Source organism: Diprion similis, chromosome 11 (genome assembly GCF_021155765.1).
Source record: "Diprion similis isolate iyDipSimi1 chromosome 11, iyDipSimi1.1, whole genome shotgun sequence".
In the NCBI taxonomy this organism is placed as follows: Eukaryota; Metazoa; Arthropoda; class Insecta; order Hymenoptera; family Diprionidae; genus Diprion; species Diprion similis.
The window spans coordinates 4,130,093-4,145,170 of NC_060115.1; the positions used below are offsets into that span (position 1 = coordinate 4,130,093).

The 15,078-nt window shown below is 39.8% G+C and overlaps 3 protein-coding genes and 1 non-coding gene across 4 annotated transcripts; 2 read left to right on the top strand and 2 right to left on the bottom strand.

Moving 5' to 3' along the window:
• Window positions 1-139: 139 nt before the first annotated feature.
• Trnam-cau lies at window positions 140-212 on the bottom strand. Its single transcript has one exon. It is a non-coding gene; the product is annotated as a tRNA-Met (tRNA).
• Window positions 213-1,850: 1,638 nt separating this feature from the next.
• Window positions 1,851-4,810, top strand: LOC124412465 (proton-coupled amino acid transporter-like protein pathetic). Its single transcript, XM_046892343.1, has 4 exons — window positions 1,851-2,108; window positions 2,372-2,541; window positions 3,224-3,411; window positions 4,690-4,810. Exons 1-4 carry the CDS (start codon window positions 1,870-1,872, stop codon window positions 4,765-4,767), a joined length of 675 nt encoding a protein of 224 aa, XP_046748299.1. The 5' UTR covers window positions 1,851-1,869; the 3' UTR covers window positions 4,768-4,810.
• Window positions 4,811-5,320: 510 nt separating this feature from the next.
• LOC124412463 (proton-coupled amino acid transporter-like protein pathetic) lies at window positions 5,321-12,019 on the top strand. The gene is made up of 8 exons (XM_046892340.1): window positions 5,321-5,430; window positions 8,881-8,946; window positions 9,663-9,755; window positions 9,883-10,240; window positions 10,591-10,866; window positions 11,135-11,313; window positions 11,440-11,609; window positions 11,697-12,019. The coding sequence occupies exons 2-8, from the start codon at window positions 8,888-8,890 to the stop codon at window positions 11,936-11,938; spliced, it is 1,377 nt and encodes a 458-aa protein (XP_046748296.1). The 5' UTR covers window positions 5,321-5,430; window positions 8,881-8,887; the 3' UTR covers window positions 11,939-12,019.
• A 132-nt stretch (window positions 12,020-12,151) lies between these two features.
• On the bottom strand, window positions 12,152-15,033 carry LOC124412462 (sensory neuron membrane protein 2-like). Its single transcript, XM_046892339.1, has 8 exons — window positions 14,774-15,033; window positions 14,148-14,302; window positions 13,870-14,032; window positions 13,515-13,763; window positions 13,122-13,333; window positions 12,843-13,014; window positions 12,421-12,666; window positions 12,152-12,349 (listed from the first exon to the last, which is right to left on the bottom strand). The coding sequence occupies exons 1-8, from the start codon at window positions 14,891-14,893 to the stop codon at window positions 12,155-12,157; spliced, it is 1,512 nt and encodes a 503-aa protein (XP_046748295.1). The 5' UTR covers window positions 14,894-15,033; the 3' UTR covers window positions 12,152-12,154.
• Between the last annotated feature and the right edge of the window lie 45 nt (window positions 15,034-15,078).

Consider the following 15,078-nt stretch of genomic DNA (forward strand, 5'->3'; position numbering starts at 1 on the left):
GAACTTGACATTGCCCGACGTTGATTGACATCGAGAATCCATTCGTAATATACCAATTGCAAAATGATAGAACGTAGAATAGCTCACAGAATCGAGGTGTTCCATTGACCGTAACTGCCTTCGGAAAAGTAAAAAATAATGCCCCGGGTGAGGATCGAACTCACGACCTTAAGATTATGAGACTTACGCGCTGCCTACTGCGCTACCGAGGCTTCGTTATTACGCAATGGGCGAAACAAACTTTCTCACCGGCAGTTGAAATTTGAATTATGATGAATTTTACTTTCTACAATTGTTTCACAATTATTTTCCCTCTTCGAGATTATACCGATATCGTTTCATGCGCCGTATCAATTGATTGGTTTGTCGAATGCTTTTTTGTTTCTCACAAGCGTATGGAACACTTCGCGTCGGGTGATGTCTATAACCTTTTAAAATTGTTTAGATACTTGGCAATTAATTTTCACTTGTATAATACAAATGAGGTGTTTCCTGAAAATTATTCTATCTCGAATATATAGCTCGATACATTAATCGCATCACGATGACCGAGCATGTAATTGAAAAACCAGGCGCAGCCTCCCAAAAACCATTTAAGGCTTCGAGAAGTTTGAAGCCCGGAGAGTCAGAGGGTAGATCAGTAGCACAAGGCGAAGAGGACGAATATGATCCTTTCGTACATCGATCTCAGGAGAATTTAAATTCGTGAGTACGTTGTACTTTCTGTAGGCCGTAATTTGCATACGCTATAGACCAAACGTTTGTTTGAATTTTTACACGCTTCGAAAGCAAATCGTGTAAGTCTCTGTGAGAATAATTTCAGTACCACGAAAGATAATTATTATTGTGAAATTGATGAATCAAAAAGTAAAAAAATTGCCGTCATAGTTATCCCCCAAAACGATAATCTCGATCTAATTGTAAGTAAAGATTTCATTACAGAGACGCAGCCGTTTTCATGCATCTGTTCAAATCTACGATCGGCAGTGGTCTTCTGTTTTTGCCACGAGCCTTCAAAGAAACTGGCACTATTTCAGGAGTGGCTTGTTCTATCCTAACAGGCTTCGTCACAATGTACACAGCAATAACTACCGTAAGTGAATGATTCCCAAGAATATAGAAAAAATGAATCAAGTACGATGGAAAAATGGTGGCGTCATCAACAGCTCTTGGAATCGAGCCTCACACTGGGATCAATAAATAGAAATAAATTACTAGAAATAGATAGCCTCAGTTCCGGGGAGTGCAAAACGAACTTATTACGCAGAATAATTATACTCATAAACAATTACACTCGTCAGGTACGATGTGCTCAAATTCTTTGCAAACGTGTGCGAGTACCTTCATTGGACTTGGGAGAAGTGGCCAGCTCATCGTTTGAATACGGACCAGAATTTTTGAGGAAGTACAGCAGCACGTTCCAAGCCGTAACAAATGTCATGGCTTGTTTCGCTGAATACCAGACCGTCATAATATACATTCTGTACGTTGCAACCTCGTTTCAGCAGGTGAGCACAAAAATCTTAAGTCAATGCAAACATACAGATAAGACAACGTCACGTCGAAGATCATTGATGTACATGTGTGATCATTCAATGTGTGATCATTGATTGTCGAATAGGTCAACAGGTACTATCAGTAACAACACGATTTTAACCTTCCCAGGTAATCGAATACTTCTCGGCAGTAGCCTGGGACGTCAGAATATACATATTGTTGTCGGCGCCGTTCTATTGCTTGATATCCCTGGTCCCAAACTTGCAATATCTGACCCCGATGTCGGTGGTCGGTAGCGTGTTTTTGATAGGAGGCTTCTTGGTCACTCTGTACTACTTCTTCGAAGGCATGAAGAGTCCCTCGCGTCTGACTATGTACACAAATTTCTTCGCCATGCCTGTTTACTGCACCATATTCCTATTCGCGATTCACAACATGTGCATTCTTATGCCTTTGGAGAATTCCATGAAAACGCCTGACCACCTGCCGATCATACTTGTGATATCCATGACCTTTAGCTCAACTCTTTACCTGCTATTCGGATTACTTGGATACAACAAATACGTCAATCCCTGCGACACCGTCATTAAAAATTTGCCTCTGGATGATCCGTGAGTTATAAGGTCATCAATTATTTACCACGAGTTTTGGGTATACGACAGCCTGACATGATCTTCGATTATTCTCAAAACAGTATTTATAATTCCGTCAATTAATACTTGCGGTTGATTGTTTTTCATCTTTACACAGCCGTTTAATATGTCTACAGCATATAAATAACATATTGTTTCATTCTGTCGCGGTTCTTAACAAAATTCCTGCAATTCTCACGTCGTCGAAGGTTGGCAATATCATGTTTATTTTCGTTTTCCAGAGTGGCTCAAGCTGTGAAAATAGCCATTGCCGTGTCGGTAATGTTCGGGTACGGAATTCATTACTTCGTTCCAGTTTCTATAATATGGCCACAAATAATGGAAAAGGTCAACGAGGATAAACGAAGGATATTCGAAATCGTGTTTCGCATTGGCGGGGTCATAGTCACAAGTAAGTAGACCGTGATTAAAGTTATCACTGTAAAAACACGATGTTAGGGAAGTCGAGCTCCGACATCAATATCAGGTTGAACTGCAGGAAGGAACGCTCAATTTTGATACAATAAGCTTGGACAAAGGGTCTCTTAGATCGTCCAAAACAATTCTCACTTACGGTTTCACAATTGCGAAAATAAGAAGCAGACACAAATTTCATTGGGTCTGAAAATGCCGGAATTTGAAATTAACAAACGAACCCTCGTGTTTTGAAAAATATCACTTTAACTGCAAACACCTAATATTTTATTATTTGTTCCTTTCACACGTTCATCGTGTAACGAATACGCTATACTTGTGTGACCAGTCGGGAACAACTTGTTTATTACACGCTCAGCAGAAGCAACCAGTTTATTATTCGTGCGTCTGCCCGTTTGTTCCGGACTCCACAATACACTGTGAAAAATAATTTATGTCCGACCTTGATGATGCATGCGTGAAAATTCAATGAAATTACAAAAATTCAATCTCGATGATAAAACTATTTGTCGGATGTTTGTCATTCCTTTACGCAACTCTGGTCTCGTAAACAATGCTGGAATTTTTTTTACAAATCGCTGTACCACCATTCCTCGCAGACAACAAGTATGAGGAACAGAATGATCTTAATTATCCTAATAACAACTTATCGCGATTAGTTCTGGTAGCCGTTGCTTTGCCGAAGTTGGGACCGCTTCTGGGCCTCTTCGCGGCCTTATGCTTCAGCTCGATGGCGCTTTTGCTGCCGGGAATCATCGATCTTGCGACGAGCTGGGAGGGTTCGAAGAATCCCAAGACCTTGCTGGTTAAAAACATCCTCTTATTTATTCTCTGGATTGTCTTGCTGGTAAGCGGTAGCCTCACAGTCGACTTCAGGGCCGTGTCAAGGGCTCCTGACGCACGACGCGCGGAATACTCGGAGGAAATTCTTTGCCGCGATTTTTCTTTTGACTCACCGCTTTGCGTTACACGCATGTGTAATTCCTATTCCAACCTTTGTAAAGCCACTCTCAAGCTTGTGTGTGCGAATCAAGGACGGTCGACGTGTGCTCCTATGAATAAAGAAGAACTTTTGCTCCTTCGCCCCTGCAGCCGTCTGCTGCACTCTTGGCACAGCCCTGATGTGTTGATTTTCGATTACACATTTGGCCAACGGCGCAATACTGTGCTCGCACAACACGTTGATGACTTCTTACTGCATCGGGCACAGTAACGTGCCGAATTGTAATAACGGACACACTCGTTTCTTGTCAGAAATCCGTTTCGCTGAGAAGGAAAATTACACTCAATTGTGTTATTGGAAAAAGTCACGCCGCTTTAAACCCACAAAGATAATAGCGATAATTTGTCAACGCCATTACAATTGCCCAAGATTTTCACATATATATGTTCGAGTGTACGTGTGTACAACAGAGTTTTGTTTCCAAATTCTGAATTATTAGGCAGCCACACTTTCCTTTTCATTTCCGAAAGTCCGTCACTCTGACAGCGTTAAAGTATCCCCAAAGATAAATAGAATACGAATGATTAAAGGATGCTATAGATACTTTGTGCGTAAAATCCTGCAAAGATGTGTAGATATGTCTACAAGCTTTTTGTTCATTAATTATTGCGTTAACTTTCCGCTCGGTGTTAGTGTATCGGCATATCTAACGAAGAATGCGAAATTTTCGGCAGAATATATTTGTTGTTACGAAATCCCTAAACTATGCGTTACGTAAAGACGTCATCAGCTTTCGAATATTAAACGAGGCTCGAAACACAAAAAGCTAACGTTTAAAAACGTAATTGTTTCCATTTGATTTTTCATTCTAATCACCGTGTAGAAGAGTTAAAAATTACACTTAACGTTCCATGACATCCGGTGTTTTTCAATGGTCAAAGTATCGGAGAGGAGGGGGAGGATGTTCCAGGTTATTAGAATGACGCAATCGTAAAGGAAACAACTTTCGCAAATTCCAATGTATAACGTATCGTGCAAATATATACATCTTGATATAGCTGTAATAATAAAGCTCGAATGGCTTTGACGTGCGCACATATGTACAATTACATACCTACGTATACATGTGCTTTTAAGAATCAAGAATTGCGCCACGCTCATACAAAATTATATTATTCGCAGGTAATCGGCTGTTTCGAAAGTATCAAGCAAATGGTAGAGGAATACGGGACAGTAAAGACTGAAGATTCGATCTGCTGATTATGCGTCCCATAATCATAATTAAGCACAAAATGATGCTTTCGCGATCTTACCGCTAAATATTCGGTGTCAAAACCTGTATAAAAATTTCGCTAAGTATTAGTTTGAGCAGGAAACAAAAAAGGGAAAGAAAAGAAACATTAATTGGAACAGATTTTGCATCAAAAAAGCAGTACGTCGACGCTTCTGTGTGTAGATGACTGTTTAACGTATGTGCATAATGATGAAAGGAACTTTGCAGACAAAACGTTGAATTCCATATAACACAACGTACAATCTCTTATCTATTTATATACATGCGTGTATAATAAAGGAGTGAAATTATTTAAAATATTGGATTTTTATCGTCTATTGTATAAGAGAAACGTGTGTATACTTATACCTACTTACTTATTGAAACTCTAAGAAGTGTTGGTACGGTTAAACTAATAGTAATGAAAATTACAAATTATAACGACATAACTAGGCGGACGTCAACGGCTGGCAATAGGTGAATACAGAGTCAGGTGTATGTACGTCGAGTATATCGCAAGGACAAGCCCCCACCCCGTACTTAGGAGTACAATTGGCGTCCCAAGCAAAAGTAGAGGTATATATAACACTATCAATTTCGAGGCGAGCTTTCAGTCTACCAGAATTAAGAGATTCTGCATGCCGCACGCGGTAAGTTCCTTGCGGAATAATGCACAAGATTCATACTTCTTCACCATTGACGCCGGCCACCCATCTATAGTATTGTACTAATCACTTCACCATGGACCGTGTTCGTTTCGTTCATAAACTTGACGTTTTTATCTTGTTGCGTATCGCGCTTATCATGCGAAATTGATATGTTAATATCGGATAGAAATTTATAGTTAAACGATGATTTTTAGAATCAGTTGTAAACAGCGTACGGATATTTATTTATATTATGAAAAAACAAAATACCACGTATAGTTGAGTAGTTTTTTAATCGTGGGCTTATCGGGCGTTGAGGGACGCTCGAGTGAAGAGAAAACGTAACGAATTTTAGCGCAAGAATCGCTGAGGTACTTTCATATTACAATTACTTACCTGCTTACGAATAGACTTGAGGAATGGGGCATTAGTCCGTAGGTGGATGGCTTTGAAACGTCAACCGTAGCTTCAGTGTTAATCAGAAACACCGTGCAGCTAGTAGAGTGAAACAATCTCTTCGAATCACCGGCGTTGTTCGACAAGGATTTACGAATGTCTGTAACAGAATTTGGATATACCTATGTAACACGCGAGAATACTTTATAAAACGTGAACATGTGCAGTATAATGATTTTGTAGTTATTCACGATGTAAGTAGATCGTGCGGGCTGAGAATAATAGTACCGTTTATTCAAATTTTACATAATTTATGATAATTTTCATATACGTGATAACCGCGTAAAAACAAGTGCCTATATTTCTTAGTTGGGGAATAAATGAGCGAAAGAATTTAATTAGCCAGTCTCTGTTTTGCAATGTTCTGCAGTAAATATTTTGGCATTGATATGTTTTTGTTCTGCTTGATAAGAAAAATCGAAAGCATATACAACGTCTAATCGTTAATTACCTCAAAATTAATTGGACTACAAAACAAAATTCCATAATATGTTTTAGTAGAACAGCTTCACAAAATCAATACATTGAAATACTATGATTAATCAAATATGGAAAATGATTTGGAGATATCCATTTTAAACATATAGATACAATTAGGCAATCACAGTTAATAGTTTTGATCACGATACTGCGACGAATAAGTCATGTTTAATGAATATCATATCCACAAATTGTTCACATTCTATACGGTTCCTCCCCCCAATCCACCTTTTTTCAAGAATCCATATTTCAAATTTCAATGAAACACGTCCAGCCGTTCATAGTCGTAAGTCGCGATCGAAACGCGGTGTTACAAAATAATCAACAATCGTTTCACCTGTCATCAGATTTTGCTCAAGATCAATAGAGGTGTCAAGATTCCCTTGGCAGTGACCCATCTCTAGAATTTCAAGTCGATACATAAATTGGCTCACAATTAGCCGAAGTCGTAATCGAAAGGTCAGTGTTCTGCGACGAAGACGGGGAAGAATGTTTTTACAACTCGGAAACGGTTCATTCGATGTCCTTTGAATTTCCGATGCAGCGTCATAAGTGACCAGGACTTTTGGTAATCTCAATTCCATCAAAATCCATAGAATTCTTTTTGAGATATGATGCATTCTTCGTTTACGTAAACAGATAGAAAAAATCTCGACCGGGTAAATGATTCTTGGTATGCACTCGCCGGCATATTACGAGTACTTGACGGTGACTCGCTACCATGGATCGTGATTAATACATCGGGTAAAGCAACATTTCCAGTTTTTTTGCATGAATTAAACATAAGTACGAGATATGCGTATAATTTACCGCGTGAACAAAACGCGAAATGGAAATCAAGCCAAGGCTTCAGTATTGTATCAAGGCTTGACATGGTTCATTAAGTGTATCCGGATTTATGGCTATTATACCTTGGCTATAAAAGTTTGCTGCATCTAATGTATGTAGAACTTGTTTCATATTATGACGCTGCATTTGAAATCTTAGTGTGCCCAATTTTCTAACGAATTTCCATCAGTCCATTTTTATGCTCTGAGTTGTTATGAATTCAATTACGTTGCCACTGCTGGGAGCTAACAGCATGTCACCTACCAATTGCATTTCCATGGTTATAAAGAAGATATCTTTTCAACTCATGGTGAGAAAAATTTCGGGCGGCAAATCGAGATTATAGAGATTTTATCGGAAATAGAACGTCCGCTCACGTCTGATTGCATAATCAAGCAAAGAACGATTAATTGAGAAGAATTTTATCTATCACAAACGTGGTATCACGTTAGTGGAAGTGTTGTAACCAGGACAAGTGCATAGAGAATATTACTTGCCTTAAATTGGTAAAAGCAGGTGTATCTCTTGCAGATTAGATCAAATCTGATGACTAATTGTTTGATTGATTGATTGGGGACACCCTGCCCTTTAATTTCCAGCTATCACAGTGAAAAGAAACGGATCGTTTATACCTGAGATGATATCCGGATATTAGGCTCTGTCCTGAATAAACTTAATCTTTATAAAAATTGTGGAATTTTCCATCAGTGAGTAATAGTACTGTTCTCAGTGTTAGAGAACAATAATACTAGTTTCGCGCATTCACAGCTGAATATGACGTTCAGGTTCGTATTGTTTAAAAGACTTCGTTTCGGACTAGCGAGTCTATAATGACAAAATAAGTATAACTGAATACCGAACCGGTATTTCTATGCGTCAATCATGTTTATGCGAATTTTAAAAAAGGCAATGTTGGAAGGTATTCTTCTTCTTCGTTTTTTTTTTCTTTTTTAACTATTATTATTATTGTTATTATTATTATTATTATTATTATTATTATTTTGCTAATTTACCATGTGTTTAAAAATTCATGTCTCAATTGTTATTCGGTTCGTAACGCGCGGGTACAGCAGTCCAAAAATTGAATTATTATGGCTCAGGATCAGAATTAGTCTACATCAATAATTTCGCAATGAACATAAGCCGCTTGTTCATTGGCCTAAATTTACAGTGTTTAAGACTCGCGATGCACCGCCACGTGAGTGATAGAGAATAAAGGCTGCTAGAGGGGGGGATTGTCAGATGTCACTGGGCATATCTAATCGAATAAACAAGATGACGAAAGACAATATTATACGAATGCAGCGTGGATCGATATTTGCTTATTACAATTCTTAATCGACGGTTAGATACGAGAGGTGTGGAGACCGGTTGCAGAAGAATGTGGTAATAAACTATCAGCTCGAACAACCCAATAATCATTTTTGCCCGAATATTTATCTAAGTAGATGCTCTTACGATCCGATCATTATAAGACAATGTAGAAAATAACATCAGTTATCGATACTTATATAGCTGTTATAGTTTATCTGTTCGGTTTAGTTTAAGTTTAAAATTGAATTATAAACTTACAATAGACTAGGATTGATGTTAGGAGATTTAATTTTCAACGCAAAGCCATGGATTTAAACGAAGTGCATCATTAATTATAGCCTACAGAGAAATAGCCGGTGTTTTTATTGTTTACAGATACGCCATGGATGAAAAGCAGAAAGAATCCGATGGCAAGAATCGGATGGAAAACTTCAGCAGCACGTAAGAATATATAATATGCGCATTGAATTATATTATAGTTACAGTGCAAAATGCCACCTTCGTATACTGCATTCCTGACTGCACTTTGTCATTATCTTTTTCAATGTAATGCGGCACGTCCGGATATAATACTAGTCTCTATAGTAGCAAAATATGTATATCACCGGTATAGTATAATTAGTGTCATCAATGCATATAGCTGTGAATGATGATTTGAGAAAAGCAGTTTCGCATGGGGATACTAGTGGAATCTTAAACTGCTGTAGTTCTTGACCCCACACGGATGAATCACTTGAGAACATAGCTCTTGGCTTTGAAAACACAATGCAGTAGTTACGTGCGTGGACGTGTGTGGCAAAGAAACATATCATCGGTAATCACGGTGAATATTAATCTCGAGAAGTTCTGACAAATTAACATTCATTATGCGTAACTCTTTCCGGCCTTCCGCCACCAAAATGGAGTTCAGCCGTGTCTTTTGACAGGTCAAAAACGCCGCGGGAATCTTTATACGAACTCGGTGCAGGCACGTGTCTTATACTACAGTCATCCGACAGGTGATCAGCGACGCGTTTTCGATTAAAATTAATCCCCGCTTGTCATCGGGAGAAGACAAAATGCACTCAATATCGACTTGTCTAAGCTTAATTGTGAACATTCAACAGATGAAACAAGAACTGTGTGAATACAAGTTTTTTTCTTTCCCTTTTTAACAGCGTTACCATCACTTCGGTGGACTCAGGCATCTATAACGACAAAGATGAACTGTACAACCCCTTCGATCACAGGGATAAAAAACACGCAACTTCGTAAGTCAATTTTTAATTATTAACACATGAAGCGCATGTTTTCTTTCTAAAAAATTGGAAGAAAAATTAAATCGTCAATTGTGTCGGCTACTGCACTATAATTGGTTTATGCGTTCCAAATTTTCAGAGACGGAGGTTCGCTGGCTCATCTTCTGAAAGCTTCTCTTGGTACAGGGATATTGGCGATGCCGAGTGCGATAAAAAACGGGGGTCTTCTTTTCGGTGGAATCTGCACCATCCTGATCGGCATTCTGTGCGCGCATTGCGTTCACATTTTGGTCCGTTCGTCACAGGTCCTTTGCAAACGGACGCGGATGCCTATGATGTCATTCGCCCAAACGGCAGGTGCCGCTTTTCGCGTTGGTCCTAAGCCCGTTCGGCACCTCGCCAACTTTGCGGAATCATTCGTCGACGCAGCGATCGGTGCTACTTGCATAAGTGGTGCCTGCGTTTATGTAGTTTTCATCTCGTCTTCCATTAAACAGGTGATGATGATGGTGATGATGATGATGATGATAAAAAGTTCAGGGGAGAATAACATTTCCAGCAAAAAAAACAATTCGCACAGGTGTTCGGCACGTTAATTATTGTAACGTTTAGTTCGCTCGTGTCTGTGCCGATCGACCTCATTGGAATTCCAGACGGCGATAGGTAATTACGAAGAATAAGTACAAGGTGATCGTATATCGCACTTGCAGCTGCATCGCACCTACGCAGCAATGTCAACAACAACAACCATTTGACAATTTGAATATAGCTTTGATTCGGAAAGGTTGAACACTTAAACTCCAGGATTAGAATGAGGAAAAATTTGATGACGATTTTTTGTTTTCAGGTAACAGACTATCACACCGGAACGGATATTTCTGTTCGACTTTACATGTTGATGCTGGTACCCGCGTTACTGGCTCTGGGACAAATAAGGAATCTCAGACATTTGGTTCCATTCTCCGTGATAGCAAACACCAGCATAATCGTCGGTTTCGCAATCACCCTCTACTACCTATTCCAAGACATAAAGCCGATCAGTAGCGTCAACTTGATCGCCAGTCCTGGTCAACTACCGAAATTTTTCGCTACGGTACTATTCGCCATCGAGGGAATTGGCGCGGTAAATGACTCAATAATTAATTATACATCATACGAAGCTACCGACTCGCGACACTTTCTGTTACACGTGTAAACTTGCGCTAATCGCAAACGGTGATGTTTTAGCTCTAAAGGCACGTTTGCGTTTCAAGAGTGAAATTGATTACTCAAATGGCTACAGGCTACACGTCCTGCGGACATGTAACCGCATTATCGAACCATACTTTCCGTGTGATAAACGCGCCAGTGCAATAAAAATAAAAACAAAAGTACGTGTCAATTTTGCGCAGGTAATGCCGGTGGAAAACAGCATGCGTACACCGGAACACTTCCTCGGCTGTCCGAGCGTCCTTAACATAGCTATGACCACGGTGGTTGCCCTCTACGCTGTCATCGGGGTCTTCGGGTATCTAAAGTATGGGGAACAGACGTTGGGAAGCGTCACCTTGAACCTGGACACGACGGACGTGTGAGTAGACAGACTCATTCAGTTGAAAAAAACGCACACAGATTTTTTTTTCTCAATGCTCGTAACTGCATGCGCGATAGATTGTATGGACTGTAAATCAGATAATCGATCGTCTTCTTTGCTCAGCCTAAGTCAAGCCGTGAAACTCCTGATCGCATTGGCCATCCTCTTCACGTATGGCTTGCAGTACTACATCGGTGTTGATGTGATATGGGGTGCTCTCCGAGCACGGGTGAGCAAAAAGTTCCAAGGCATTGCGGAGACCTTGTTACGGATCTTCCTCGTTATTGTTACCGGTAAGCACTCATTCCAAGTCCAAAGATACGGATTGAGGTAGCGATGATCAAAAATTCTTTTATCCCATTTACTTGCTTATTTTTCAGTTATTTTCGCCATTGCGATTCCGGATCTTGAGCCGTTCATCTCGCTGATCGGTTCGGTGCTTTTCTCGATGCTCGGGATAGCCGTTCCGGCAATTGTTGAGACCGTTTCATGTTGGGACAATCACCTAGGGAGATATAGGTGGAGATTATGGAAGAACAGCACCCTTGTGGTTCTGGCCCTTTTGGCTTTGGTATTCGGTTCGTGGGTGTCAATGGTAGAAATAATAGAACTGTACGCGTAGATTTATACTAGTAATATATTTAATGTAAATATATATATATTATATATTTGTGTAATTATAGTAACGATTTTTGTACATAGATACGGCTGTAACGCGCCAGTTCTTTCTCTAACCTTCGCGTGATGTCCAATTAATCGAATCCAATTAATGGTAAGACTGAAAATATTATTTCTCGTGAACCTGAAGGAACGCACAAGGCTCTAAATATTTGGAGTTCTAACCAACCGCCAGCAAAGTACTGCGTCCCGATGCTTTGGAGCCTTCAGTTTTTGCTGATGTGTTCATCCAGTAGGAATAAGCGACGAAAAATATACCAAAAAGTAATGGCATCCAGGATAAAAAGACCAACAACCGGATTGTCCGATGGATCAGAATAACTGGGGCTAATATTTTGGGCCCTGGAGTTGTCCCCTGCAGCAAAACAAAGCCGAATTACGACTACTTTCGGTGGTCGGATTTCTCGCAATTCGTGACGATCTCACCTCTTCAACCCACAACAACGGAAACATTCCTTCAGTCACGTTAGCGACGACATGAACCTGTTTCAAACGTCGAAGTTTGAGATTCAGCTGCATTTTTCTGTACCCAGAAAGCGGTGCTCCGGTGAACGGCTCGACCACGACATATGTGGCGTGCTTTTCTTCGTCAGGTTGCAAGCCGTTAGTTATTGAGAATAGGCTTTCGTCACCGTGCAGAAAATGTGGTTCCGACATCATTATCGGCACTTCCTTACAAAATTTTTAACGCAAATTTCTTTGTAGTATAATCATATCGATGGAAGAAGTGTATAAGGATCATACCCGCTTACAGAATTTGCACGCGACTTTGAATTTTGATCATCAGCATAGCGGAATCGTGATTCAAAATCAATCGTCTTTGAACTTTAACCGAAAATGAAACATACCTGACATTTGTTTAAGTCAAGCAGACCCTGCGTTGGACATTTTAATTTTTTCTTCTCGCGTGGACAGTAGCAGGTTGACTCTGTGTCATTCCACAAGCTCTTTGTGCTACTGTAGTAATAGCCTAGTAAACCGCTGTACACCGTATCATTTTTATAGACAGCGAAGACCGATCTGATTCGGGAAATGATAAATTTTATCTACTTCAATTCATATTAGGTTTTACTCTGCTGTGTGTCAATTGGAATTTCCCAATGATCGCGTATAATTAATGTCATTACCTGCACAGGTCGTTTATGAACGTAAATACTTCGGGTTGTCGCGAGCTCATCGGAGGCCAAAAAATGCTGTCGGTTCCTCGGACGATAGAGCAATTTTTTATGCTCCAAAAATCTGCGTAAGGCAAGCCTTTGAATTCCGATAAATGTCCGATAGTGTAGCGATCCTTTACTCCGCGAGATGCGGTCATCGGTCCCTCGTAAGTCCCATTGATCTATAGAGATATGAAATTCGAATATTGTGCAAGGTGCATTCTGCTGAATGAAATTGATTCTTTCGGTGCATAATTTTATTCGTTTCATGAGTTAATTAGCCAGTAAAAACCTAGGTTTGCTATATCGTGCGAATATAAAGTTTCAATTACTTTAATGTACTTAGTTTCGTGGATAACTCACTTTGTGGAAGAAGCTAAAGGCGTAAATTCCATCTTCGGAAGTGGTTCTAAGCGTTGGTGGACGCTGACGTTTCAGAAGACCGCAAACAACGACAAGCTCTGGGTGGGACTTGGGGTCACATACGAGCGGCAATCCATCAAACAGAATATCTCTCACTCGACCCCGCATGAATATGCTCGTCGGGTCAGAAAATAGCAGAGCCATGGCATTTCCAAATTTTGATAAAAGCGCGGGGAAACCGTCTGCTATCTACTCGACACACGACGTATCCTACATTTTTTCGCGTAGAATTTTATGCAAAGTACGACGATGCTTGGAGGTCGCAAAGACGTCTATTGTGCACTTGTATACGTACCGTAATTAAACTTCCGACATGAGCTGCATTCAGAATCGTGACTTCGTCATTTTCCGACAAGTTACCAGATTTCGTTGCGTTGAAAACGAGCGTTCGTCTTGCCAGGTACTCAATCGTATCGGCGGCCTCGTCTGTCCCAATGACAGTTTTTTCGAGCAATTCGCTGAGGAATATTCAAAATCGTTGTCCAGTGTGATACGAAACTTACTGATCCTAGATACTTGATCATCTGCAGTTGCGCAAGACACCTTATGGACCAATTTTACTTACATACTTACTCATAAACGTAGGGACCACGTTCAACTATATTTGCCACTTCGCCTCTTTCCTGTACGTCGATGGGATTAGTAACGTGAAATAAGTATACTTTAAATTCCAACTTTACCGCTGCCCAGGAACTAAATCCCAGAGTTCCTTTGACCAATGCTAAGTTCTGTAAAATAAAGACGTAGAGAGACCCTGCAAGGATTGCAGCCCCACAAACACAACCGAGTAATGACAATTGCGATCATAAATTGCAAGGGATGTTTCACTGAGGCGATTTAAATGTCAATATCATTCGAAATCACTTTGTAATAGTTGAAATCACAATTAAATCAATAATATTAAAATAAAATTCTGCATTAGTAATCATGAATGTAATCATGAGAAATCGTTTAGGATTGCAGGAATCTCTTTGTAATCTGAAGAAATCAGACGAAATCTTCGAAATAACGAGAAATCGCGTATTTAATAGGTAATCAGGGTAAAATTTATTTTTTTAGTAAGCTCTCGTAATCATTTTATAAAATGTAAGTAACGAAGTACGTAACGAAGTGCGTAATCATGCTATCAATTTTTGTTTCGGTGAAACACCCCTTGATAGAATATAAATTCGAAGGAGATAAAACGAACGAGTGCGAACCGCGTCTAATAAATTTTCCATAATAAGGCCGTGCGGTTGGATGATAACGGCTATAGTCCCAATAATAATAAGGAAGATGCCAAATCCGAGAGAAAAAGTTGGAAGATTCGATGTCCACATCGTTCAATGATGATCCGCAACAAATTATAATAATGTTCCAGCGATTCTACGCATTACTTTTTACTACGACTTGCACCGATGTGCGTGGGAATTATATTGCAGTTGAAGCTTTGCAAAACTCTTCATTTTACATCAACGTTCATGAATTTTCAATCAAGGTTTCATGTATGTTAAATTGCATTATA

What these genes read in the sequence shown, in the direction of transcription:
- LOC124412465 (XM_046892343.1), top strand. Translation starts at nt 1,870, where the DNA reads ATGTACACAAATTTCTTCGCCATGCCTGTTTACTGCACCATATTCCTA. An exon ending in AATTTGCCTCTGGATGATCC is followed by an intron (nt 2,109 to 2,371) that starts GTGAGTTATAAG and finishes TTCGTTTTCCAG; the next exon opens with AGTGGCTCAAGCTGTGAAAA. An exon ending in TGGCGGGGTCATAGTCACAA is followed by an intron (nt 2,542 to 3,223) that starts GTAAGTAGACCG and finishes TATCGCGATTAG; the next exon opens with TTCTGGTAGCCGTTGCTTTG.
- LOC124412463 (XM_046892340.1), top strand. Translation starts at nt 8,888, where the DNA reads ATGGATGAAAAGCAGAAAGAATCCGATGGCAAGAATCGGATGGAAAAC. An exon ending in GATAAAAAACACGCAACTTC is followed by an intron (nt 9,756 to 9,882) that starts GTAAGTCAATTT and finishes CCAAATTTTCAG; the next exon opens with AGACGGAGGTTCGCTGGCTC. An exon ending in CCATCGAGGGAATTGGCGCG is followed by an intron (nt 10,867 to 11,134) that starts GTAAATGACTCA and finishes AATTTTGCGCAG; the next exon opens with GTAATGCCGGTGGAAAACAG.
- LOC124412462 (XM_046892339.1), bottom strand. Translation starts at nt 14,893, where the DNA reads ATGTGGACATCGAATCTTCCAACTTTTTCTCTCGGATTTGGCATCTTC. An exon ending in CGTGGTCCCTACGTTTATGA is followed by an intron (nt 14,033 to 14,147) that starts GTAAGTATGTAA and finishes AATATTCCTCAG; the next exon opens with CGAATTGCTCGAAAAAACTG. An exon ending in CCTTTAGCTTCTTCCACAAA is followed by an intron (nt 13,334 to 13,514) that starts GTGAGTTATCCA and finishes ATATCTCTATAG; the next exon opens with ATCAATGGGACTTACGAGGG.